The sequence below is a fragment of the Mustela lutreola genome, chromosome 5, assembly GCF_030435805.1.
Source record: "Mustela lutreola isolate mMusLut2 chromosome 5, mMusLut2.pri, whole genome shotgun sequence".
Classification (NCBI taxonomy): domain Eukaryota; kingdom Metazoa; phylum Chordata; class Mammalia; order Carnivora; family Mustelidae; genus Mustela; species Mustela lutreola.
The window spans coordinates 76183514-76210047 of NC_081294.1; the positions used below are offsets into that span (position 1 = coordinate 76183514).

At 43.5% G+C, this 26534-nt stretch overlaps 1 protein-coding gene and 1 long non-coding RNA gene across 2 annotated transcripts; both read left to right on the top strand.

The window, feature by feature from the left end:
* The first annotated feature begins 6935 nt into the window (after positions 1 to 6935).
* On the top strand, positions 6936 to 11203 carry LOC131832086 (uncharacterized). Its single transcript, XR_009353921.1, has 4 exons — positions 6936 to 7588; positions 7946 to 9032; positions 9666 to 9798; positions 10247 to 11203. It is a non-coding gene; the product is annotated as an uncharacterized LOC131832086 (long non-coding RNA).
* Positions 11204 to 22184: 10981 nt separating this feature from the next.
* On the top strand, positions 22185 to 26534 carry WNT8A (Wnt family member 8A). Its single transcript, XM_059173471.1, has 6 exons — positions 22185 to 22252; positions 22353 to 22386; positions 22614 to 22752; positions 23903 to 24028; positions 24729 to 24871; positions 25989 to 26534. The coding sequence occupies exons 1-6, from the start codon at positions 22185 to 22187 to the stop codon at positions 26532 to 26534; spliced, it is 1056 nt and encodes a 351-aa protein (XP_059029454.1).

A 26534-nucleotide genomic window follows, 5' to 3' on the forward strand; every position in this document is an offset into this window, starting at 1 on the left:
TAAGTGAAATTGTTTTTTTCAAATGTAAAATAATACATAATTACTGGGAAAACTCAAAATAAATTAGAAGAATCAAGAATAAAAAGTAAAATTCTCTCTTTACCCTCTAATCTTACTCCCCTCCCCACAAGTGAATTTTATGAAGTATATCCTCCCAGACCTCTTTCCATACATTTATATAACACACACACTCACACAATTGCTTTTCTTTTTTTTTTTTAATATTTTATTTATTTATTTGACAGAGAGAGATCACAAGTAGACAGGCAGGCAGAGAGAGAGGGAAGCAGGCTCCCCGCTGAGCAGAGAGCCCGATGCGGAACTCGATCCCAGGATCCTGAGATCATGACCTGAGCCGAAGGCAGCGGCTTAACCCACTGAGCCACCCAGGCACCCCCACAATTGTTTTCTTGACAAAAATGGGACCATACTATAATATTCTATAGTATTTTTATTATTTATTTATTTATTTATTTATCTATATTATTTATTATAATATTCTATAGCTTTTTACACACACTACTCCATAGAAATGTGTTCACTTTAGTAAAATTAAGTTGTTTCCAGTTTTCTTCATTAAAAACAATAGTGGAAAAAATTCTTTTACCAAAAAAAAAAAAAAAGTAGAATACAAGACCTACATAAGCCACACAATAAAATTCTTTTACAAAGGAAAAACAAAAGCAATGGTATAAATGTATATTCATGTATATATTTGTGTATAACAGATTCCTAGTAACAAAATTGTTGATTTGAAGAGTAACACATTCAAATTTGGTAGATACTACCAACTTCCTTCAGAAGATTTCTAGGAGATGCCTATTTGCTTAAACTTTCCCCAACAATGGTTATTATGTGTATTTTTATTTTTTGCCAATTTGGTGAGCAAATACAGTGGTGCACATTATTTAAATTGCATTTCCCTAATTACAAGTAGAGTTAAAAATATGCTTGTTGTGGGGCGCCTGGGTGGCTCAGTGGGTTAAAGCCTCTGCCTTCGGCTCAGGTAATGGTCCCAGGGTCCTGGGATCGGGCCCCGCATCGGGCTCTCTACTCAGCGGGGAGCCTGCTTCCTCCTCTCTCTCTGCCTGCCTCTCTGCCTGCTTGTGATCTCTGTCTTTCAAATAAATAAATAAAATATTAAAAATATATATATATATGCTTGTTGTATTTCTTATTCAGTGAATTATCCATCCAGCCCCATGGCCTATTTTTCTGCTTGTGACTTTCTCATTTTGATCACAAGCATAGCTAATAAATTACAACCACTTGGCTGTGTGCCAGAGTGGTTAAATTGCATTAAATCTTGAAAATAAAGTTTGTCTTAAAACCACCCATGTTGCAGATGGGAAGTACGAGAAACATACAGAGATGCAATTCATAGCCTGGTCTTTTTTACTTTTGAGGCTGCCCCTGCTCTATTAAGCCACTTTATTAAGAAACCTCATTTTAGGGGCACCTGACTGGTTCATTCAGTAGAGTATGCAACTCTTGATCTCAGCAGTCTCACAAGAGTTCGAGCCCCACATTGGGTGGGGTGCCTATGTGGCACAGTGGGTTAAGCCTCTGCCTTTGGCTCAGGTCATGATCTCAGGGTCCTGGGATCTCAGGGTCCTGGGTCAAGTCCCACATTGGGCTCTCTGCTCAGCAGGGACCCTGCTTCCCCCCTCCCTCCCTCTGCCTGCCTCTCTGCCTACCTGTGATCTCTGTCAAATAAATAAATAAAATCTTTCAAAAAAAGAAGAAGGAAAGAAAGAAGGAAAGGCAGACCGGCCTCATTTTACCCAAATGTGGAAACCCAAAGGGAAATGACTCACCCAAACACAGCCTCATAACCAGATGCCCATCTCAATGTAGACCATCGGTGGGCTTTTCACCATCCTGGTCTTCCCAGAAAACAATGTTGAAAAATGCCAAAGGCAGTTTAGGCAAACATTTCAGATTTGCCTGACTATTATCTGTGTTCTTAGAAATAAAGAACCAGGACAAAGTACAAGGGTCAAAGATAAACAGAAACACCAAGAAACAGAGACCTTGGCCCATAACACCCATATCCCAGTCAAAGAAGAGGACTGATGGCCGTTACTTCCCAACACCTAACTGCCAAACTACAAGTTTTTTTATTATTTTTTTTATTTTTTAAGACTTTATTTATTAAAGAGAGAGTGAGAGAGAGAGGCGGGAGGGCCAGAGGGAAAGAGAGAGATTCCCAAGCAGATACCATGCTGAGCACAGAGCCTGGTATGGGGCTTGATCCCTCGACCCTGGGATCATGACCTGAGCCAAAACCAAGAGTCCAATGCTCAACGAACAGTGCCACCCAGGCAGCCCTTCAGCTTCAGAGTTTTAAAAAAAAATTTGGAGGTGCCTAGGTGGTGCAGTGAGTTAAGTGTTCAACTCTTTGACTCAGGTCCTGATCTCAGGGTTGTGAGATGGAGTCCTGCATTGGAGGACTCTCTGCTCAGTGCAGAGTCTGCTCAAGTTTCTATCTCCCTCTTCCCCTACCCCTATCCATACACACTCTCTCTCTCTCTCTCTCTCTCTCTCTCAATCTGTCCCTGTCTAAAATAAATAAATCTTTTTGAAAAAAACACAAGAAGTCTGAAACTGAATGAACTATTAATCACAGCAAATAGTTTGAGGTTCTGTTATTTATAAAATCAAGATGTTTGTTTTATAGTTCTTTATTTAATAACCCAAAATTCCAAGGATTCCACCTTTTTTTTCCTCAAAAGTGATTAATCCAATGAGAAGTATACGAGGGACATCTGGATGGCTCAGTCTATTAAGAGTCTGCTTTTGATCTTGGCTCAGATCTTGATCTTAGGGTTGTTCATATATAGATAGATAGATAGATAGATATAGATATATATGAAATGTGATTTTCTGATATCATTGTTCATATTGATCATAATCTTTTTTTTTTAAGATTTCCTTTATTTATTTGATAGAGAGAGAGCCCAAGTAAGCAGAGAGGCAGGCAGAGGAAGAGGGAGAAGCAGGCTCCCCACTGAGCAGAGAACGAGGCAGAGCTCGATCCCAGGACCCCGGGAACATGACCTGAGCTGAAGGCAGATGCTTAATTGACTAAGCCACCAAGGCATCCCTGATCATAATCTTTTATAGAAAAGAAAGATGGGGTAAATTATTTCTAAGAAATTGCTAAACTCCCTTCCAAAAGCCTTAATTAAATGACTATAGAATGAGTTAATTACATTTTGAAGCTGAGTTCATGGAGGTGCATTAAAGTATTTTTTCTCCCTTCATATAATTAAAACTTTCCAATGATAAAAAGTTTAAAAAATAACGTCCTACATGCCAGACACTGGATTGGAGGTCCAGCGACAAATAGAACAGAGTTCCTACACTTTAGAGGAGCAATAATCCCTCTTGTTATCACGTTACCGTGTTACAAAGTTACAAAGCACTTTCAAATGTATTTTGAACGCCTATTATGACCCCAAATTCAACTTGGAAGCTACTTACTTTTTATTTTTCCCAGTCTTTGTTTTCTGTGATAAATCAAGATCTCTAATAGCATGGATTGTGGTTTCAGGTTGGAGTAGTGGGCTAGACCAGATGGGGAGAAGATCTTTCTTTCATCTATGAGTGGGACCCTGGTAGGAATTCATTTCAAGACACTTCAGACAGTATTATCAGAATCTTAAATGGCATCTCCACCCTTTATCTTTTTCTTTTTAAGATTTTATTTTTTTATTTGACAGAGAGAGATCGCAAGTTGGCAGAGAGGCAGGTAGAGAGAAGAACCAGGCTCCCTGCTGAGCAGAGAGCCCACATGATGCGGGGGAGCTCATCCCAACCAAAAGCAGAGGCTTAACCCACTGAGCCACCCAGTGCCCCACCCTTTTTCTTTCTTTAAAAATATCTCCACCCCTTTAAATACCTATAGTGAACCTTTCACTCACAAAATCCTTCTTTAAATTCAAGGTAATTCTCCTATTTCAAGACAGTTAAACTGGGTCACAAAAAAGAGCCACTTTCCCAGGATTAAATAGCAAAATGGAGTAAAATTTCATCACCTTCAAATCCTAGAGTCTCATTCCATGAAGCCCAATCATGAGGGGCAGAGCACTGATGCTTAGAACTAAATTATGTTTCAAATCAGATCACCTGCTCCACAGAACTGCCAGATTAACCCATCAACCTTTGGAATGCTGTCACGCTCAGGTCTCAGAGTCCACAAGAATATGTTCTGCTGCAATTCTCTTTTAGAAGTTTCTACCTATTGGGACACCTGGCCTACTCAAGTCAATAGAGCGTGTGACTCTTGATCTCTGAGTTGTAAGTCTGAGCCCCACTTTGGGTACAGAAATTACATAAAAATAAAATCTTTTGGAGGTGCCTGGGTGACTCGGTTAAGCATCTGACTCTTGATTTCGGCTCAGGTCATGATCTCAGGATTGTGGGGTTGAGCCTCATGTTGGGCTCCATGCTCAATAAGAAGTCTGCTGGAGGTTCTCCCCTCTCCCTTCCCCTGCTCTCCCTCTGTCTTCTCTCTCTCAAGTTAAAAAAAGAAAAAAATCTTACTGCATAAACAACAAAATCACTGTTTAACCGGATGGAATTGCTCTGGCTAAATAGGCCCTTATACTCACCTCCTTAGAGTTTAGCATCAGCCTCATTTCCCTCATGTTCTCATTGTTAAGAATCTTAGTCACTGACACAAAGATGGCAATAAAGGTCCAGACTACAAGACACCCCTAGAGCCCCAGGTAGAAGAGCTGGCTCAAGTCGAGGACATCTAATGCTCAAGAAGGGGAACCAGATTTTCTCCAGTGGCTTAAGCAACGTCTGTTTATCAGCAACTCCCTTCACCAGCCATGCTATGGAAGACTGAAGACTGAGTAGAGCCTTGAGAGTGGCCAGAGGGGGAAAAAACCTCTTAGTATCTCTAAAACAAGCCCACTTCACTTCCCAGCCTCTGGGAGAATAACACCAGGTAAGGAAGGGCAACCAATGAACCAGGGGCTGAAAGTATTACCCCATCAGGGTTAGCCCCCATTGGCTAAAAGGGGGCTAGGCTTTTCAGAGTAAATTAACCCTTGTCAGAAACAGATCCCAGAAGAGGACACATCTGCTCCCCTATTGCTCCTTATTTTCAAATTAAGGAGTGAGGTGGATGGAGATCAATAAATCTTTCCCTAATACTTTTCTTAAACATATATAGTTATACAGTGGTTATGAGAAGGTTCAGATCTCTTCTCCCCAAAATTTATTTTTCAGTAACTTTTGGACAGAAAAGGAGTTACCGGACACAGACTGATAATGGAAAATTGGAGAGGAGGAGACAGAGAGACTGAATTATCAGTCTTGTTCTAAACCTGCAGTGGACTGGTCAGAGAGACAAAGACCAAAAAGAATAACAAAATTCAAAATGCCTTGGGGCAGACTGATAAGAAACTGACCTTGTTTTTTGCAATTTTTTTTTTAAGTAAAATCTACCAATGTGGGGTGGGAACCCACAACCCTGACATCAGGATTTGCATGGTCTCCAACTGAGCCAGCCAGATGCCCTGCAAGTCACTTTAAGCTACTTTTTAAAGTTATCTCTGTAGCTGCAGCCTCCATTTTTAGTGAAAACTGCCAAAATATGTCCTCTTTTTTAGAAAAGCAAGTATCAGCAGACAAACATTCTGTTAGACTTAAATCCATAAGGAATAAAGCTCTCAGTAAAACTGTCTTTCTGCTGTCAAAACCCAATTATTTGATAGAACCAAGAACAAAAGATTGTTTTATGCTCCAAAATGTTTGCATTTAGTGATTAAAGTCAAGGGAAAGGAAGGCACAACCCCTAAGACAGACTTGTTTCCATCAGGTAGAAGTTCATCCTCACCTAAGAGCTGATTGGCAAACAAGGCATGAAAACCACTCTAATTTCAAATATTGAGAGCTCAATATTTGAGAAGGGAGCCCTGTTTCCACACTGCAGGCAGAGGCTGCTTGGGAATAAAATTATACCTTTTATTCTACACTGATTTAAAGTTAAAACTGACAATGCAAAGGGCTGGACTCTTGCATGTTGTTGTTTTCCTAAGGCCTTAAAAACAGCTGTTTTCTAGGGAAAGAGGCTAAACCAATGACTGGCTCACTTTGGTATAGTGTAACTCCCCACAAGACTCCTTCCACTCTGTGGCCAGTCCTATTTTGAACGCAGCCCAGACTGCACCTAAAAGCACCAAATGTCTCAGAATCTGTGTGGCAAACTCTTCAAAATGGAATTCTACAGAAGAGCAATTTTACCACATTGAAACAGGACTAAAGACCAAAATCCTCTGGAGAGAATGGATCGTATTTGGGGATGTTCTTGGGAAATACACTGGGCTAGTTATAGGATGTGAGGAAGAGACGAAGGGACCCTGAAAAAATTAAAAGTGGTGCATATAAATTTTACCTTTTACCTGTGACACAGTCACTCATTCAGGTGGCCTTTATGCAGCACCTCTATGTGCCTGGTACTATTATTATTATTATAAAGATGTGCCAAGTTCCACTTGATTCATGGTGGCTCCTACCACTATAAGAAATACGTTCTAAGAGATAGCTCTCTGTTCCCTCTTGCAAGCTTCCTTAATAATTTTTACCATTTGGAGAGCCTGCATAGCTCAGTCTGACTTCAGCTCAGGTCATGATCTCAGGGTCCTGGGGTTGAGCCCCAGGGTGGGCTCCCTGCTCAGTCTGAGTCTTCCTCTCCCACTGCCCCTCTCCCACACTTGTGTGAGCATGCTCTCTCTCTCAAATAAATAAAATCGTTAAAAAAAATTTTTTTTTGAGCAATTCTTTGAACACCTACCATGTGCCAGGTACTTTCCATCTATCAGAAGTTCCCAAACTTTCTCTATTCACAGGAAAACTTAAGTTTGCCACCATTCCCCTGGGCCATTTATTAAATAATTAGATCCAAACAGATTAAGATGTGTTAATATACTAACACCATAGTAGTTGTTTGTGGGGAGGAAAGTGGTGCATATAAATTCAAAGAAAATATTTTTATTCTATTCTTAAATAACCACAAGTACTTGCTAATGGGATGTGTGCCACCACTATTGCACACTTCAACTTCTTAAACATATTGGAGACCACCACCCACCTCTTGTGTTCCACGTTGACTTTCTTTCTTTTTTTAAAAAAGATTTATTTATTTGACAGAGATAGAGAGTACAAGTAGGCAGAGGGGAAAGTCGAGGCAGGTGGAGAAGCAGGCTTCCCGCTGAGCAGGGACCACCCCCACCAACTACGTGGGGCTCAATCCCAGGACCCCAGGATCATGACCTGAGCTGAGGGCAGACACCAAAGTGACTGAGCCATCCAGGCACTCCTCCCCACATTGATTTTCATGTGGTGCTTGCCTTTTATCACACTGAAAGTCCCGCTTCGTGACGATACAAGAACATAAGCCATCAAGTTGCAATGTTGCAACTATGAACTACCTCTGCATCTTTGTGTTTCCCTCAGAAACTTGAACAATTCCATGGTGGTCCTGCATGACTTCACTGCAGAGCCTTAGAGTGCCTCAACATGCAGTTCAAGCAGCACTGTTTCACTTCCAACTTCAAAACAGATCTACCATGTAGGTACCACTATAAACTTACAGATCTGGGAACTGAGGCTGAGGACAGTTAAATAATTTACAAAGTTCACATCACTTCTAAGTGGTGGTGCTGGGATCTAAACCGAGTCAGCAGGACTCAGCACCCACATGCTCTTCCTGTTAGCTGTGTTACCTCTCACCAGCTTTGTAGGATATCAGAATCACAGGCTCTCGGGTCTGTGATTGATCAGGGATGTCAGGGATGATGTAGTCCCAATACTCAGAAAACTAATGCCCGAAAAGTGAAATGATCTGAACAAGGCGCACACTGCTTAAACACAGAGCCGGAGCCCAGGCTTCCAGGCTCCTAATCTAGAGCTCTCACCCTTCCAACAGCCTACCTCCCCCTTATCGTGAGTTCAAGAAGAATCCGCCCTGTAAGAACCCAGATGGAGGCTCATGTGGTCCTCAGAGGCAAAGAAGAACTGCCCTCCAAAGATCAGAGGCTGCTGTTGGGACACAGATGGTAACTTTACTTTCCTCCCTCTAGTATCTTCCATTTGGAACTAACCCTCAAGCTAACCACTGTTCTCACTACTCTTCTCAGCCATCTTTCACCCCCAGGGAAAGCCCCGCCTCCTGAGTCCCCTCTTCTCCTGACCTTCATCCAGCAGTTCAAGGCAGGAACTCTGAAATGCCTAGGAGAATGATGGTTCTTCTTCTCATTGGTGGTCTTTGCAATTCTGTTGCAACAAGGAAACATTTGTGCAAAAAATGTAACTGCAGTTTTAGAATCACTAAAACAAGCAAACAGCAAACAAGTTAGGTCACGCAAAGGCCTATCTGAAATTTCCGAAGGAATTTTCGGGTTACAAGTTTTTCTTGAGAACAATAGCTCCCAGAAAACATCTTCCTGGGCTCCAGGCTCCCACTGACCATTCATAAAAATCAGCTGCAGGTAAGAAAGGGCCCATAAAATAGCATATCTTCCCGTCCTACTGTCCACGTCACAGCTATAGAAGAAACGGGAAAAATAGAAAATCTCTTCCTTTTTTCTCAGCAGTAATATATTTTCTGAACAGGAGGATCTGGATTCAATTTTTTGTCTGTGCAAACATAAAACTATTTCCTGGCTGAGTATGAATCCTTTCCTGCTTTTGCACACTCGTCTGGAAGACATCCCACACCCTTCTTCTATAGAAGCCCAGAGCTGAAAGGGCATGTACAGGATGGCAGGGTCAGGCTGATGATGGTGATATTCAACTAACTCTGGACACGTCGGGATGCCAGGCGCCCCCACCTCTGGGATCTTTATGTAGGATCTGGAGTTGGGGAACCATGCTGTGCTACACAGCCCAGATCCCCCTTCAGGAATGCAGGACTTATCTCCCCAGCTTCTGGGAATGCTGCCATGACCCTCGGCTGCCAGTCCTCTTTGGAGAATGCTTTGGCTGAAGAAAACCTCCAGGACAGCCTGTACTGAGTAAGTGACAACATGGGAGCATGAAAGGCCCAGCTCCCTCACCTCAGTTGGCAACGCTCTGAAGGCTCATCCCACTCTAGGGCTCCCTGTGGAAGACCAGCTGAGGTCATCCCTGGGCTTACAGTACAACCCACTTCCTCCTCTGTCCAGCCTTCTTCCACAAGTGCCGACCCCAAGAGCACACTCTCATAAACACACTGCTGCTACTCTCCATCTCAGAGTTTGCTTCCCAGACAACCCAACTTGAAAATACAACTTCCCTTGTTTTGGGTCTTTTTGCATTCATCATGTTGGACAATCAGTTGGCCCCATATTATTAGCTAATGTTTACCTTTACTGGGAATATGAAGGCACCGTGCCCATCTTATAAACTCACAAACTCAAGCTTTAGAAGCACAGAAACTGGTACACCAAAATCACACAGGTAGTAAGTAGTAGAAATGGGATTTGAAACCAGGTCTGCCTCAGTGCAAAATCAGTGCAGAGTTCATTTCTGGAGTGGCTGTGAGAGTTTGGGCTATGTACACAGGGTCCCATGCTTTCTGAGGAAGGAAAGAGGAGCAGGCCTCAGAATGAATGGAAACACAGAAGTCGAAGACACAGCATGAACACTGTTATCCTATCTTCTTTCAGAACAAGACATTTTGTTCCTGTGGGAGAACATGACTCTGCCTGCTACGATGGGTATTGTGCCATCAGAGATGAAGGCATCGATTCAGATGGAAACTGAGTTTCCACGTGAGAAGTTCCTATAAATATTGGACAGGTAAAAAAGAAACATAAAGTGGGGAAACAGAGGTTCCATCTAGTGCCTTTCTCTTCTGACAAAGATTTGGTATTTAATTTTATTGCCAGTCAAGTTCATGTGACATTGGAAAGATTCTTTCTGGACCTCAATTATGCGTTTGTAAAAATTAAAAGGTGAAGTGGTGCCTGGGTGGCTCAGTGGGTTAAGTGTCTGCCTTCAGCTCAGGTCATGATCTCAAGGTCCTGGAATCTAGTTCCACATCGGGCTCACTGATCAGTGGGGTGTTTGCTTCTCCCTCTCCCCCTGCTTGTGCACTCTCTCTCTCTCTTAAATAAATATATAGAATCTTTTTAAAAATGTATAAAATTAAAGAAAAATTAAAAGATGAAAATAGATAAATCCCATGGGGTTTAAAAACCTCAAGAATAACCACATATTACCTTGAACATCTATTCCCAAATCTTAGACCTTCATTCAACAAATATTGACTGAATGCCTGCTATGAGCTGGCAAAGTTCTAAGCACTGGAGATATGTAAATGAACAAGATAAATGAAAATCCCCATGCCGAAGAGCAAGCAGAGGTCTGAGCACTTCACACATGACAGCTTTGGGGTCCCTGGTTGGCTTGGTTGGTGGAGCGTGAGACTCTTAATCTCAAGGTCATGAGTTCAAGCCCACGTTGGGTATGGAGCCAACAACAACAACAAAATTAATCTTCATGATGTCTCTATGAGGTAAGCACTGTTATCATCATCCCCATTTTACAGATAAAACAGAAGTACAGAAACATGAAGCGATACTTATCAGTTAGAGAGATGAGATGTGTAGCAGATTGTGAAATAATTTGACAACTGAGAATAATCTTCATTTCATTTTGTAGGTGACACCTAATAATTATAATACACTGTTGGCTGATACTGACTCATGTCACTCACAGAAGAGGGTTTTTTGGGGGGGCATCTGGGTGGTTCAGTGGGTTAAGCCTCTGCCTCTGGCTCAGGTCATGATCTCAGGGTTCTGGGATCAAGTACCACTTGAGCCTTCTGCTCAGCGGGGAGGGAGCCTGCTTCCCCTTCTCTCTCTGCCTGACTCTCTGCCTACTTGTGATCTCTCTCTCTCTCTGTCAAATAAATAAAATAAAATCTAAAAAGAAGAAGAGGAAGATGAAGAAGAGGAGAAAGAAGGAAGAAGAAGGAAGAAGAAGGAAGAAGAAGAAGAAGAAAAAGAAGAAGGTCTTTTATTTAAGAACTTCCTGGTCCTGAGGTGCCTGGGTGGCTGAGTGGGTTAACCCTCTGCCTTTGGCTCAGGTCATGATCCCAGGGTCCTGGAATTGAGCCCTGCATCAGGCTCTCTGCTTAGCAGGGAGCCTGCTTCCTCCTCTGTCTCTGCCTGCCTCTCTGCCTATTTGTGATCTCTCTCTCTCTCTCTCTCTGTCAAATAAATAAATAAACCTTTAAAAAAAAAAAAAAAAAAAGAACTTCCTGGTCCTCTAATCCTTGAGTGCGCCCTCTGGTGGTGACATTGGTTTTGCCCAACCTCAGGGCAAGCTCCAGAGAAAGTGGGTATCAGAGCAACCTGGGCAAATTTCCAGACTGATTGTTCTATTAGTCGTGGAAGGGCTCTTTGCTATCACCTTGTCCAGGTATCATACTTTACCAAATGAAGGGGAAACTCGAGCTCAAGGGAAGGGAGGTAATGGCAGTTGGAGAGAGCGAGCCCAGGCCTCCTAATGGGATGATCAACTGTCTCAGTTTTCCCAGAATGTGGAACTTTAGGTGTCAAACTTGGGCAAGTTCCTGGAAAAACAGTATGAGCTGGTCGCTCTGCCTCCTGGTTCTGCTTGTCCAGTGCTTTTTATAAATATCTGCAGGAAGCGGCATCATTCTCTGCTGATCCAAGCTCAAGAAAAAATTTTCTCTGTTTCCTTTGACTTCCCTTTCAAGATTTACACAGAATTTTTGAGACTGTATGCTCCTACCTATTGCCCATTTCTCTTCAATTCCTTTCCCTTCATTTCTCTAGGAAGGTTAAGTCTGCAGGGCAAGCAAGGTGATGGTCATTTAGAAGTTAGGAGGGAATGATTTCATCTCTAGGAAACCAAGAAGTCCTACATCTGCTTCTCAACCATCAAAATGATGTCCTGAGGTAGGGAAAAAATGATGTCCAGAGAGTGAAGCAGTACCTGTCATATCACGTGGAAGATAAGAGCTGGCCTCTGAGTAGGTAGACAGCTCCTGAAAAGGTCTTATTTCAGAGCCAGGGATGATTATGGACTGCCCTCTCTCCAACAACTACCCCTTCTTCCTACTGACTCAAGCCAATAATTCCCCTATCAGAGTTTAATTCATGCCATTTAAGCCAAACAAAGCCCTTATTCTTATTAAATGCAAAATTCTCTTGCAAAGGTTAATGAATCACCTATCAATGTCTCCAAAGACTTTCTCGGAAATTCCAACCACTTCCCTGTCTTTCCAGTGCACCCATCCTAGTCTATGTGTGCACACTAGGCTCACACACTCATGCAAACTCTTTACCAGTCTGCATTTCCTCTGCCTACACTCTCTTCCATGTCCCCCACAGGCTAAGGAGATCCTTCCACCCAGCTCCCATTATAGGGTCACAGGAGAGCAGTGTCTCATAGTATGAAGTCTAAACTCCTCTGCTTGCTTATGAAGACCTATCTGACTTGCTAATGGATATGCTCTGAAGTACAAGGCCTTGGTCTCTTGGTTCACAGATATATTCCCAGAACCTAACCTTGTGCATAGTACACAGGGGTGCTCAAAAAATGTACATGTAAGGGCACCTGGGTGGCTCAGTTGGTTAAGCGATTGCCTTCAGCTCAGGTCATGATCTCAGGGTCCTGAGATCAAGCCCTGCATTGGGCTCTCTGCTCAGCAGGGGGCCTGCTTCTATCTCACTCTCTGCCTGCTTCTCTGACTACTTGGGATCTCTGTCTGTCAAATAAATAAATAAACTCTTTTTTAAAAAAATAAAATAAAAGTACCTTTTAAAATAAATAAATAAATAAATAAGAAAGTTTATCAAAACAAAAACACATATGTTTACAGACTGAAAGAATCCATGAGTACTAAACACAAGAGATGAAAAAGTTGTAAACTAAAACCACATAATTGTGGGATTTCAGTACTCTGAGGATAAAGAAAAGCTTCTACAAGCTTCCAAGGGTGGTAGTGGGAAGAAGCACAAGTAACCTACAGAAGACTAGCATTCAAAATGGCCTAAGTTTCTTAATAGCAATACTGGAAACCAGAAGATATTGGAACAATGGCCTCAACATTCTGTGGGAAAATTATTTCCAACCTTTAACTCTATACCCTACCAAAACATTAAGCTAAGAAAAAATTTTAAATATCAACAAGGTGAGAGTAGAACAAAGATTTTCAGACATGTAGGTCTTTAAAAATGTGCTTCCCGGGACGCCTGGGTGGCTCAGTTGGTTAAGCAGCTGCCTTCGGCTCAGGTCATGATCCCAGCGTCCTGGGATCGAGTCCCACATCAGGCTCCTTGCTCAGCAGGGAGCCTGCTTCTCCCTCTGCCTCTGCCTGCCATTCTGTCTGCCTGTGCTCGCTCTCTCCCCCTCTCTCTCTCTGATAAATAAATAAAATCTTAAAAAAAAAAAAAAATGTGCTTCCCATGCATCCATTTTCAGGTAGCCACTGAAATATGTTACCCACCAAAATGAGGGGAGCAAACAGAGATAAAAAGACATAATATTTAAGAAATAGGATGTACAACAAAATAGAGAAGTAAAGTGAACCCTTATCCTGATGGTGAAAAAGATGCTACAATGATAGCTGTATCATTTTATTTGTATGCAGATATATCATTCTCTGTGTGCAGAGAAGTAGCTTGGCCAGACTAGAGTGAATCTGAGAGCTAAATGTCTTGAGAGGTATTTTAGATGAGTGGCACAGTTAGGGTTTGAAGTGGTAATAGCTACATAGAAAAGAAGCAAACAACAAAAGAAAAGAAAATTATTCATCCCAGGAAAAACAGAGACTTATAGGGAAAGTAAAGTAAAGTTGGCTTGTCTCATGACTCCCCTTTAAATAGTTACAGGGGCACCTGGGTGTCTCAATGGGTTAAACCTCTGCCTTTGACTCAGGCCCCGATCTCAGGATCCTGGGATCAAGCCCCACATCAGGCTCTCTGCTCAGTGGGAGCCTGCTTCCCCCTCCCTCTCTGCCTACTTGTGATCACTCTCTGTCAAATAAATAAAATCTTTAAAAGTAAATAAATAATAAATAGTATTTATATGAACATAGTATAAACACTGAACCCTGTCCTAAGTAAAATTATAATTTAACCATCTTGGGAGATAAGAGGATGAGAAAGATGGATTTGGATTTGGTAGGTGAGGAGAGAAAAGAGAGGTGAATTCTCATCCTCCACGGTGGGAAGTAAACAGATAATACCTAAAATTGAAAACTTAATACATAGGATTCAAATGGGCTTTTCTTTTCTTTTCTTTCCTTTTCTTTTCTTTTTTTTTTAAAGAAATACAGAAGTAGGGGCACCTGGCTGGCTCAGTCTGTGGAATGTGTGACTCTTGATCTTGGGGTTGGGAGTTCAAGCGCTACAGTGGATGTAGGGAAAACTTCAAAACAAAATATTAGGGCTGCCGGGGTGGCTCAGTGGGTTAAAGCCTCTGTTTTCAGCTTGAGCTGTGATCCCAGGGTCCTGGGATCGTGCCCCGCATTGGGCTCTCTGCTCAACAGAGACCCTGCTTGCCTTCCTCTCTGCCTACTTGTGATCTCTGTCTGCCAAATAAATAAATAATCTTTTTAAAAAAATCTTAAAAAATAAATAAAATAAAATCCTTTTAAAAAGAAATATGGAAGCACTAGTAATAGCATCAAATAAAAAAACTACTGAAAGTTGTTGCTTCTTGAGAGGAAAAAGGCTGTATAGTTGAAGAAGGCTGCAGCTTTTCTAAACAAATCCTATCCAATGTTTAACTTTTAGGAGCATGTTTTTGATTTAATATAAAAATTAAGAAAAAACAAGGTAGATTGTTTTGTAGTGTCACAGAAAGGGGTCTCTGAGGTAGAAATTTAAAAGCCAAGTTGAGGAAAAAACGAAACAAACAAACAAAATAAAACCACGTTGAAGAATAACAACACAGTTCTGGGGCACCCGAGTGGCTTATTTGTTAAGCATCTGCCTTCAGCTCAGGTCATGATCCCAGGGTCCTGAGATTTGAATCCTGCATCAGGCTCCCTGCTTGGTGGGAAGCCTGCTTCTTCCTCTCCCACTTCCCCTGCTTGTGTTCCCTCTCTTGCTGTCTCTCTCTCTCTCTGTCAAATAAGTAAATAAAATCTAAAAACAACAACAAAAACAAAACCACAGTTTTATTTTTTTTAATTACATATGTATAAGGACACCTGATTGGCTCAGTTGGTAGAGCATGTGACTCTTGGTCTCAAGTTTGTGAGATCAAGCCCCACGCTGGGCATGGAGCCTACTTAAAAAAATTGAATTAAATTAAATTAAAATAACATGTATAGGGGTGCCTGGGTGGCTCAGTCAGTTAAGCTTCTGCTTTTGGCTCAGATCATGAACCCAGGTCCCTGGGCTCAAGCCCCACGCTGGGCTCCCTGCTCAACAGGGATTTTGTCTCTCTCTCTGCCCCTCACCTGGCTCATGCTCTCTCTCGCTTAAATAAATAAATAAAATATTTAAATATATATATGTATATATGTGTGTGTGTGTGTCTGTGTGTGTCTGTGCATATATATATATATATATATTTGAAATGAAGTCTACTGACTCTTAAAAAAAAAAAAGAGGGGCTCATGGATGGCTCAGTGGGTTAAGCCTCTGCCTTTGGCTCAGGTCATGATCTCAGGGTCCTGGAATCGAGTTCCACATTTGGCTCTCTCTGCTCAGCGGGGATCCTGCCTCCCCCTCTCTCTCTGCCTGCCTCTTTGCCTACTTGTGATCTCTGTCAAATAAATGAATAAAATATTTAAAAAAAAAAAAAAGAAGAAGAAGAAGTTTTATATGCCCCCCCCCATTGCCAATCAATGGGCTGGCTGGCTGGCTACCCATTAGGCAGGTGCTCATACAGGCTGGAATTGCAATTAGTGAAGCTTCCATCAGTCAACAAGGAGCCTGTTGTACCATCTACCGCCACCAGATGGCAGCTCTCTCTCAGAAGTCCCATTTCTATGGATTTTTTATCCCCCTCTTTACTCTTATTTCCAGCTTCAACAGAGTACTTTATCTCATTGTATTGTTATAAATTTACATTACTCTTTCAGACCAGACTGAGAGCATGTCCAGGATAAATACATCAACTAAGGATAATTCATATTAGACTCGTAAGCGTTGAGTACTGGCCTGAAACAGTAGATAAATATTTTTAGAATGGATAAATGGAGAGATGGATGAATATTTCTCTGAAAACTAATAAATCCCACAATCATCTCCATACTTTCTTCCCCAGCGATCAATCGAGAAACATTAATTGGGAATTTCTGTGTCCTATCCAGGGTCTAGAGATGGGAGTTTAGAACAGTGAGAGAATAGAAAACAGAATGCAGGGGTTTTAACCCTCTGAAATCTCTCCTCGGAGGAGCCCCTCCAACTCCAAACCTTCCTAGGCTAGGAGTGAAGACGTAGCTTCTGCTATCTGGGCACTTCAATCCAGTGGGAGAAAGATGCCGCTTTCCTGGGAGAGGTCCCCCTGTGGCTGGGATTGAGAGGGCCTACCCCTAAGGAGCTTCCAGAATAATGAAGCATCTTCAAACATGAAACAAATCTAGTTATGGCTTGCAGATTCATCCCCTGTAATGTACGCCAGCCCTGCCACCCACGTGTTTAACAGACAACCAACTGTTCCCATTTTCCACACAGGAGGGCCTCTTTTTTTCTTCCACCTGCCCCTCTGGATCTGAAAGGGAGATCTTAAAGTATTCTCCTCTTCCTTCCTTGGACATATTGCTGAGGAGTTTTTGCAAGCCACTGAAGCTAAACTGGTGGGCTAAAGGGATGACCAGGACCTCAAGCATCCATGGCATTTGGACAGGGAGTCAAGGGTCCCCAGGGGGCAGGAAAAGACCAGTTTCCAAGGTGAAAGGGTGGAGACCAGAGATTGAAAAAAACACTGAGATTTACTCAGTGTGACATTTTAGAAGAATATGCATGGGGCTCATTCTCCCCACCTACCCCCACCCCTACCCCCCACCCTCCATCCTCCCCCATGCCCCCTTAGCTAATTAGCAGAGAAGTGCAAAAAGTCAGAAATCCTATCTCTTTCTCTTCTGGAATTTTCAGCTACCTCTACCTTCTCTCCACCCTCTCACTCCACTGCCCCCACCCCAACCTGCCCTACAGTCTAAAGAAGTGCTAGTAGGGTCAGAGCCTGGGCCGAAGCCTGGGAAAAGATATATAGGGGAACCAGGGATTGGGGAGTTTAGTGAGAGTGCACATGCGGAAAGAAATATTGGCGTAAGATGCACACTATCATCATTGTAGGGTGACCAACCACCTGCTTTGCCCAGCACTGTCCTGGTTCAAGCACTGGAAGCCCCACTTCATGGGAAAACCCTCGATCCAGAGCAAACCTGGATGGCAGGATCCAAGTTTTCTTGGCCTCAACTTGATGTGTGACCCTGAGTACGTCCCTTGTTTCTGGGCCTCATGTATGTTATAAAACAGGACCCTCTAGCTCAAACACTCTTGGTTCCATGAATGGCCTCTAGATTTTCTGAAGCCGGGCACAAGGGTGACTCCGGTTTATTCCTCATTGATCATAGTCCTCAGCTTCCCCTAGGACTCTTGAAACCTCAACATCCCTGAACAATAAAGGTAGAAGGGATCTCCAGGATTATCTGATCCTACCTCCTTTCTAGCTCTGTGAATACCTGTCCAGAGGTACGTGCATTTATTCATTGTATTCCACTTTCTGCCCTACATTATAGTTAAATACACACCTTAGCCTCTAATTACTAGATACCAAGCCCCTTGAGGGCAGGTAGCAAGACTATGGCTCAGCAAGGGTTAAAGCCTTGCCTATAACTGGAATTGATGAACAGTGGGGTTCAATTCCACATAGAAATCTTTTGCACTGTATCTCCCAGGAGCCTGCAGGGAGGGTACAGGGCTCCAACCGTATGCTGGGGGCAGTACATCCCAGCTCAAAAAGCTGATAGGCAAATTTTCAGGAATCTTGCACACCAGTTGTTAAACAAGTCATTACTAAAAATTAAATTACATAGGGTCTCCTGGCTGGCTCATTTGATAAAGCATGTGACTCTTGATCTTAGCGTCATGAGTGAAGCCCCAGGTTGGGGGTAGAGATTACTTAAAAATAAAATCTTTTAAAAAATTAAATTATATAACCAATTAAATTATATTAGAAACAAAGGTAACAAGTACTCAAAATTCATCTTTTCCTAATTGTTTTCTGACATTTTATTATCTATACTCTGTAGGTTATTTACATCTATTACATCCATATGATAGAATAGTATATAATGATGTGGTACTGTTCATTTCTTCCCAAGTCTACATTGGTAGTTTGAACACCATGGCAATCAGCAAACACTCCCAATCATGGCTCCTGTCACTCTAGAGCTGATTGTTAAACACCTATTTGCTAGCACACTCCCTGTTCAAAGACACCATTGCCTTGTGATACACTTTACCTTCCTTTCATTGTCTGCTCTGGTCTTCAGATCCAGATTTCCCTCCCTGGAAAAGAAAAACCAAGAGTTGGACCACACCCTTAATAACTAAAGAGATAAAGGTGCATCGCTAGCTTAGTGTGTAGAGCACACAACTCTTAATCTCAAAGCTGTGAGTTCAAGCTCCATGTTGAGGGTGGCACCTTTTTAAAAAAAGGAGGAGAGCATCTGAGTGGCTCAGTCAGTTAAGCATTTGACTCTTGATTTCCACTCAGGTCATGATCTCAGGGTTGTGAGATCAAGGTCTTCATATCCAGCTTCATATCTAGCTCTTCACTGCGTGTGGAGCCTGCTTAAGATTCTCCCTCTGTGTTTGCCTCTCCCCTCTTCTCTGAAAAAAAAAAAAAAATTAATGAGATAATGGAGCTGGGATTAAGGAAATGAAGGTACAGTGACTGCAAATGATTTGTAGACTCCAACGTGAACTGCCTATCTCTGTTCATCTCTCCTTTCGGGGGACCCTCTGTCCACATGAAGGACTTTAATCAGTCGAGCGCAGGGGTCTTATGTAGACATAGCCCCAAAGCACTCTGAAGCAAGCACTGGTGGTCTTCTGGGTACCTATCTTCCAGGTCTATCCTGACAGGCAACTAAAGGATTCAAAGATTAAAAAGATTCCATTCAAACAGCTGATGAAAACAAGACTTCCCCACTTCAGTCTATAATTACCTCAGGGATTAGTAAATTCTATAAACCCTGAAAGTAGGATTACAGCATGTAGAAAACTGGGAAAGTCTCTAGAGGTCATTCAGTGTTCAAAATTGCCCCCATTCCTTCATTTTACAGATGAAAAAACTGAGTCCATGCGGTAGTAAATAGCTTACCCAAGGTCACACAACAAATTAGTGGCCAAAGCCCAGACCTCCTAATACCCGGGAGTAAAGTCCATTCTTCAACATCCTAAATTCTTTTTTTTTTTTTTTTAATTTACTTGACAGAGAGAGATCACAAGTAGGCAGAGAGGCAGGCAGAGAGTGAGGGAGTAGCAGGCTCCCCAATGGGAAGAGAGCCCAGTGCAGGGCTCGATGCCAGGACCCTGGGATCATGACCTGAGCTGAAGGCAGCGGCTTAACCCACTGAGCCACCCAGGTGCCCCATCTTTTTAAAAGATTCTATCTACTTATCCGACACAGAGAAAGAGAGCACAAGCAGGGGGAGCAGCAGAAGGGAGAAGAGGGCTCTCTGCTGAACAGGGAGCCTGATGTAGGGCTCCATCCCAGGACCCTGACCTGAGCTGAACACAGCTGCTTAACCAACTAAGCCACCCAGGCACCCCATCCTAAATTGTTTTTACAGAAATTATGAGAACTTTATAGAATCTGAGCAGAAGCATATACAAAGTTTGCACATAAAAAGCCTACTACCTTTCCCTCCGCTTCCTAGGGAAAAAAAAGAATATTTTTGTAGAGTACCAACTTAAATGACAGGTGCAATGGGGGACATAGAATAGTAAGACCCAGTTGCTCATACACAGGAAGTGAATGTGGGGTCATTCCTAAAACTCTTTCAAGGGGCACAAGGAGATTACCTCAGAGCTAATGCTAACTCTGTTCTGACCAAACAGTAAGTGGCATGAAAATCAACCCTGCTGTCTTAAGAAGGAAAAGTTAAACATTAAATTCTTGACTGGGGAAAATAGGAAACAAACTTAGTGGGCTTTTCCTAAGTGACTCAAGTCTCAGATACTTCTTTTCCCCAACGAGAGAAGCTCATAAGCAAACAAGGGAAGATAGCTTCTCAGGGGGCTGAGAGGCAGAGCTGTAGTCCATTAAAGACATTTTGCATTTGTGACATTCGCACCAATCCTCTTAGAAAAATGAAACAAAAAATATACACAAAGTAGGAGCCCCCTGGGACACCAAAGGCAGATACCTTTGGCTCAGATCATGACCCCGGGGGCCTGGCATCGAGTCCCACATCAGGCTCCCTGCTCATCGAGGACACTGCCTCTCCCTCTGCCTGCTGCTCCCTCTACTTGAGCTCTCTTTGACAAAAATAAATACATAAAATTTTAAAAACAAAAACACAAGCAACAACAACAACAAAATAGCAGTCCAATGTCGTATTATTAGATCCAGCATATCTAAAATTACTTCATCAAGGTGCCTGGGTGGCTTAGTTGATTAAATGTCCAACTCTTTATTTTGGCTCAGGTCTTGATCTCAGGATTGTGAGTTCAAGACCTGTGTCGAGCTCCATGCTGGGTGTGGAGCCCACTTAAATAAATAAATCTCATTTTTAAAATTAATAAAATAAATACATAAAATTTCTACATCAAGTTGTTAAAAATATTTCTAAACACTTGCCCTTCTGTACTTAGGTAACAGTTAACAGCTTATAGACTGACGCCAATCCTAGTCCAAGCTTGAGTGCACTGCTCTAATAAGTAAAAAAGCCTGAGGACTCCTTGGTCCCTGGAACTCCTTCAGTGGGGGATGTCTGAGCTCCCTTTCTCACCCAAATCAGGCCCTGGGAAGCTGGGATGTGATCTGGACATCCATAGTCACAGACTAATGAGTCAGGATGGTGAACCCCTGTTTGTACTTTCCTCTGAGTCTCTCTGGGCTGCCTTCCCCTGCCCAGGAAAAGAGGACGATCTCCACCCCTTCACTGCAGTCCCAAGAATCTTACCTGAATGGTGTGTCGGGTCCCTACTATGGATCGCAATTTCTTTTATTCATCTGTTTGTTCATCCAGGCATCTTTTCAAGCACTTAAGTGAACCTAAAACAAGATTCCTGGGGTACCTGTCTGGCTCAGTTGGTAGAACATGAGACTCTTGATCTCGGGATCACAAGTTTGAGCCCTAAGCTGAGTGCAGAGATTACTTTAAAAATAATAATAATAACAAAAAAAAAAAAAAAAGGAAAATAAAGATTCCTGCCTAAGGAGCTGATGTCCCGGCAACAAAACAGGATCAGAAAGGCATTAGCTTTTTCAAATACAGCCCTGGGTGACCCAAAGGTTGATTCTCACATATGAAATGAAGACCGATTATGAATGAAGGAAATTTACCAGAACTTACTTTGCTAGAACATGGTAGAAGGGCCTATTACAGAGAGGTCCTCTGAAGTGTTTCTGTCCCACAGTCCCATGATTCCATAACTTTACAGTCACCAAGGAAGAAGGTGGGTAAGATGTATTCACTTATTTTGGTAAAATGAGTAGGAGAGTGCCCCAAATAGGGTTCCCCTATAATTACTAACACCTTGGGGAAGAAGGCAGGACAGAGAGTGAGGGTCTCAGTGACAGATGAGGACACTGTAGCTCTGAGGAATTGTTGACCTACCCTCAGTGTTGGGAACCTCATCTGCTCCAGGCTACAAGATTCTGAGAAATGAGCCATGGAGCTGGAAGAGACAAGTCTGATTTATAGAGGAAAGAAACCTCAAGGGTAGCAAAAGGCTTCAGCCCCTCTGTCAGCCTGGGAGGGAAGAAGGGCTGGTGGGGCGGGGTGAGGCGGGGCTTTCCTTGGAGGCTTTGGGCTGAGTCCTTCCTTCCTGGTCCCCCATTGGGTCAGGGCCTCCTGCAGCCCTGCCAGTAAGGGACAAATGAGAAGAGCTGTTGATTTTTCCCCCTTGGCCATTCAGAATTTCCCCCACATAAATACTGAGAAGGATCCTGCCCTCTTCTCACTTCTCTGGAGTTGGCCCTGGGCTGGACCTGGTCCTCTGGGAGTGAGCAAGGCCATGGAAGACCTGTTTATGCTCAGGGTAGCTGTGGGCATATGCTATGCCACCTTCAGTGCCTCTGCCTGGTAAGTCCTTCCCCTGTGCCACCTTCCCCACTCCCCACTGAGGAAACCCCCATTATCTCATCCCCATTCACCACTGCCTCACTTTTTCTCTTTTTGATAGGTCAGTGAACAATTTCCTGATAACAGGTCCCAAGGTAGGATGGTCTCTGGCTCCTGTTTTTACCCATCCAGGTTCCTAAGGGAACTCTTTTGGGGAAAGAAAAGAGGGGAGGGGAGACAGGGCCAGAAGTCCCCCACCCAGAGGAACCCATAATTGTTCCTTCCTGGAGAGCTAACCCATTTGAGTCCTGCCTATTCCCCCAAACCCCAGAAGAACTGAGCAGAGCCAGGGCTGACCTTCATAGCCCTTTCCCTTTGCCAGGCCTACCTGACCTACACGACCAGCGTGGCCCTGGGTGCCCAGAGTGGCATTGAGGAGTGTAAGTTCCAATTTGCTTGGGAACGCTGGAACTGCCCAGAAAATGCTCTCCAGCTCTCCACGCACAACAGGCTGAGAAGTGGTAAGTTTGTGCACCTGCACAAAGGGGTGTATGTGCATGGAGGTGAGCTTACAGTATGTGTATGTGTTGTATGTATGACATCTCTATGCACAGTGAAATGAAAAACTTATCAGTGGTCTGCTCATCTGCCACTTCCTTACTGTGAAACCCTGAGTGAGTTACATCCTCTCTCAACCCCAGTTTTGTCATGGGGTCAATAAAGCCAGCTATGTTTAGTATACCAGGTATACTGTAAGAGTCGAATGAGGTGAAAATAACACTATTTCCATACAAATGTAATTATTTCTCTATTTTTTAAATGTAGGCCTATATTTGTGTATTTGTATACACCTACCTTGCACTGAGTTGCATGAAATAAAAACAAGGGCTTTGTGTTTGCAGCCCCTAAGGAGTTTCCCATCTGCCCAGCTGTCATAAAATCCCAACAACAGAGAATTTGAAAGATCACACTGAGCTGGGTCATGTGGGGTGTGTGTGTGTGTGTGTGTGTGTGCACCTTGCAGCTCTTTATAATTGTATGGAGTAGTTCACATAAAGGCCATTTATATACAAACAATAGAGAGGTTCCTGAGAAGAGGTAGGGGGAAGAGAGTAAAGATGTGGACAAAGAGAAGCGTCTTCCTATGGGGTATGCAGACAGAATGGGGAGTGTGTGGAAATGAAATGAGATGATGTTTTTTAAAGAGTTTGGTAAGACACAAGTTCAGTAAATGGTAGTCATGATCATTATGATTATTACATAGTTCCTGATTCATGTCAGAAGGAAGAAAAGGCCCTTCTCTCTTTCCTAAGCCAGCTCCACGGCCCTAAGACCCCATTGCCCAAAGGCACAGAAGCAGTAGCTAATGAACAGAAGGCCAGGCAGGATTTCATGAAAGCAGGGTCTTGGTCCCAATACAAATAGTGAAGAGAGTGCCCTTGGTCCCATCACTGTCTGTGTGGATTTTACCATCCCCATCCCCATGGGGATAGTCATGTCTGCCTGAAAGACATAAGGATATTAGAAAGACATACACTGTTCTCTCAAAGAGAAGAACCTCCTCTTAAACCCAAAGGGGCAGGGACCAAGGGAGAGAAACAATTACTTTTCCACAGCCTCTCCTTTGGGTCATCAGGGTCCAAGTTTCCAGTCCCCTCTTTCTCTCCAAAGCCACCAGGGAGACTTCTTTCATTCATGCCATCAGCTCTGCAGGAGTCATGTACACCATCACCAAGAACTGTAGCATGGGCGATTTTGAAAACTGTGGCTGCGATGAGTCGAAAAATGGAAAAACGGGTAAGTTGTACTCTCTGATGTGGGTGAAGACGTGAGGAAGGCAGAGCTACATGCAGGCTAAGATCTTCCAGGAAAAAGCTAAGAGACACACAGGTCCCTCAAAGCCCTAGATGCTGGCAGCAACTTCTTGGTGGGAGCTCCTGGACCTATACACTTCCAAGAGATGAGCTGGGTCCATGAATCTAGGATCACCAAGTAACACTGAGCTCTAAAGCCAACAAGACCTCTAGGAATGAGAAGACCAGAGAGCTTAAAGCTAACCCAGTTACCTCGTAAAGCTAACTGAGTATCCAGAGCTACTCAGTTATTTGCAGACCATCTAGAAGACTCGGATTTGTCATCAAAGAGGGAGGAGATGGCTCTACAAGACTACTGTAGGGTAATGATGCAGAATTCCAGAATGTTTGAGCTACAATGAACTTCTAAGATCACCTAGGCCCGGCTCAGTATGCCTACACTTCTGAGCCTGTAGAGACTAATTGCTTGGAGATGGAAAGTATCTGAACGGTAGGCAGTTGTCTTTGTGAAAAGGACCTCACCCATCCACTCTGAGCACCTCTACTTCCTGGTCTCACCTGCAGCTTCAGACGCTTCTAGAGCTCTTGGGGGATGGTTTAGCTATGTTAGCCAAAGTAACCTTGACTCCTCCTGAAACTTAGCAGGGAAATATGTGTAGAACTTAATCTTTCCTTACATGCAGGAGGTCATGGCTGGATCTGGGGAGGCTGCAGCGACAATGTGGAATTTGGGGAAAGGATCTCCAAACTCTTTGTGGACAGCTTGGAAAAAGGAAAGGACGCTAGAGCCCTGATGAATCTTCACAACAACAGGGCAGGCAGACTGGTAGGTATAGGAGTCCGTGAGTGAACTATCAGGGTCAGTACTGGCAAGGACCTCACATCTGAACACTTACAACTTACAGCTTACCAAGAGCTGTCTTATACCCATGTGTCATCCTTAAACCACCTATCAGGACTGGGATGGCTATCCCCTTCTCTGGATGACAAAGGCAGTTCAGGCTGAGCCAAGTGGCTTGGCCAAGGCAACAGAACTAAAAAGCATCAGAACCAGGCCATAAATTCAGATCTTCTACTTTAATCTTATCACTCATCTTTGTGGTTTAGCCCCTTCCACAGGCAAGTTTCTGAGAACCCAGAACAATACAGTACACCAAAGCCTTGCTCTCATGACTTAAAATTTTAACCATTTCAATTGTGTGTTCTAGGAAATTAATGGGGAGGTGGTTATCATCCAACCTGTATCCTAAGATCTGTCTGGACTTCAAGGGATTGGGACTGATCAAGGCTTCTCTGGAGGGTCTATTCTGCCCCAAGACTTCTGGAGTAATCTGAACTCAAATCTGGAAGCAAGTTAGATTTAAAGCTTAGAGCACAAAAATTTCCCTTTGAACCTATACCTGCATGACCTGGACCAGAGCAAGGGAAGAGGTTTTCAAGGCAATTACACACATGAGTAATTGCTTTAGGGATAGGGGTTCAGACTGCATGAGCTTCCTTCCCTCTGGGAGAGGACAAATCCAAACCCTCACCAGCCTCTACCTTGAAGACAATAATAGTGCCAAAGATCATATTTTCTTAATTTCCACAGTACCCTTGATCATTCTTATTCCAGTGAGAGAGAGAAACAAGCTACACAAGTGATGGAGTTGTGCCTAGAGCTTAGGTTTCCTGATTCCTGTAACTTCCTCAACATTTGCCCAATTTTCCCAAAGAATACTCAAGGGCACTTTAAAATTACCCTAACCGATGCCTTTACACCCTCCAAATACTCCAACTGAGAAGATCTGAAGTGGGGCCCAGAAATAGTGTTTTTCACAGACCTCCCTGGGAATTCTGATGCTCCTCCAAAGTTAAGCAGCACAGCTCTAAAATATCCCATTTAATTGCTAGCCTTCCATCTTCCTTACCCAGAGTCCTCCTCTCTCTCTTTCTCTCTGAAGGCAGTGCGAGCCATCATGAAAAGGACCTGCAAATGTCATGGCATCTCCGGGAGCTGCAGCATCCAGACCTGCTGGCTGCAGCTGGCTGACTTCCGGGAGATGGGGGACTACCTGAAGGCCAAGTATGACCGGGCCCTGAAAATTGAGATGGATAAGCGCCAGCTGAGGGCTGGCAACAGCGCTGAGGGCCGCTGGGCACCTGCTGAGGCCTTCCTTCCCAGTGCAGAGGCAGAGCTGATCTTTCTAGAGGAGTCGCCAGATTACTGCACCCGCAATTCCAGCCTGGGCATCTCTGGCACAGAAGGTCGGGAGTGTCTGCAGAACAGCCGCAACGCATCCCGGTGGGAGCAGCGCAGCTGTGGACGCTTATGTACCGAGTGCGGCCTGCAGGTGGAAGAGAGAAGAACTGAGGCCATCAGCAGCTGTAACTGCAAATTCCAGTGGTGCTGTACAGTCAGGTGTGACCAGTGCAGGCGTGTGGTGAATAGGTACTACTGCTCCAGCTCCTCGGGCCACGCGTGGTCTGGACGCAAGGCCAGCGCCTGA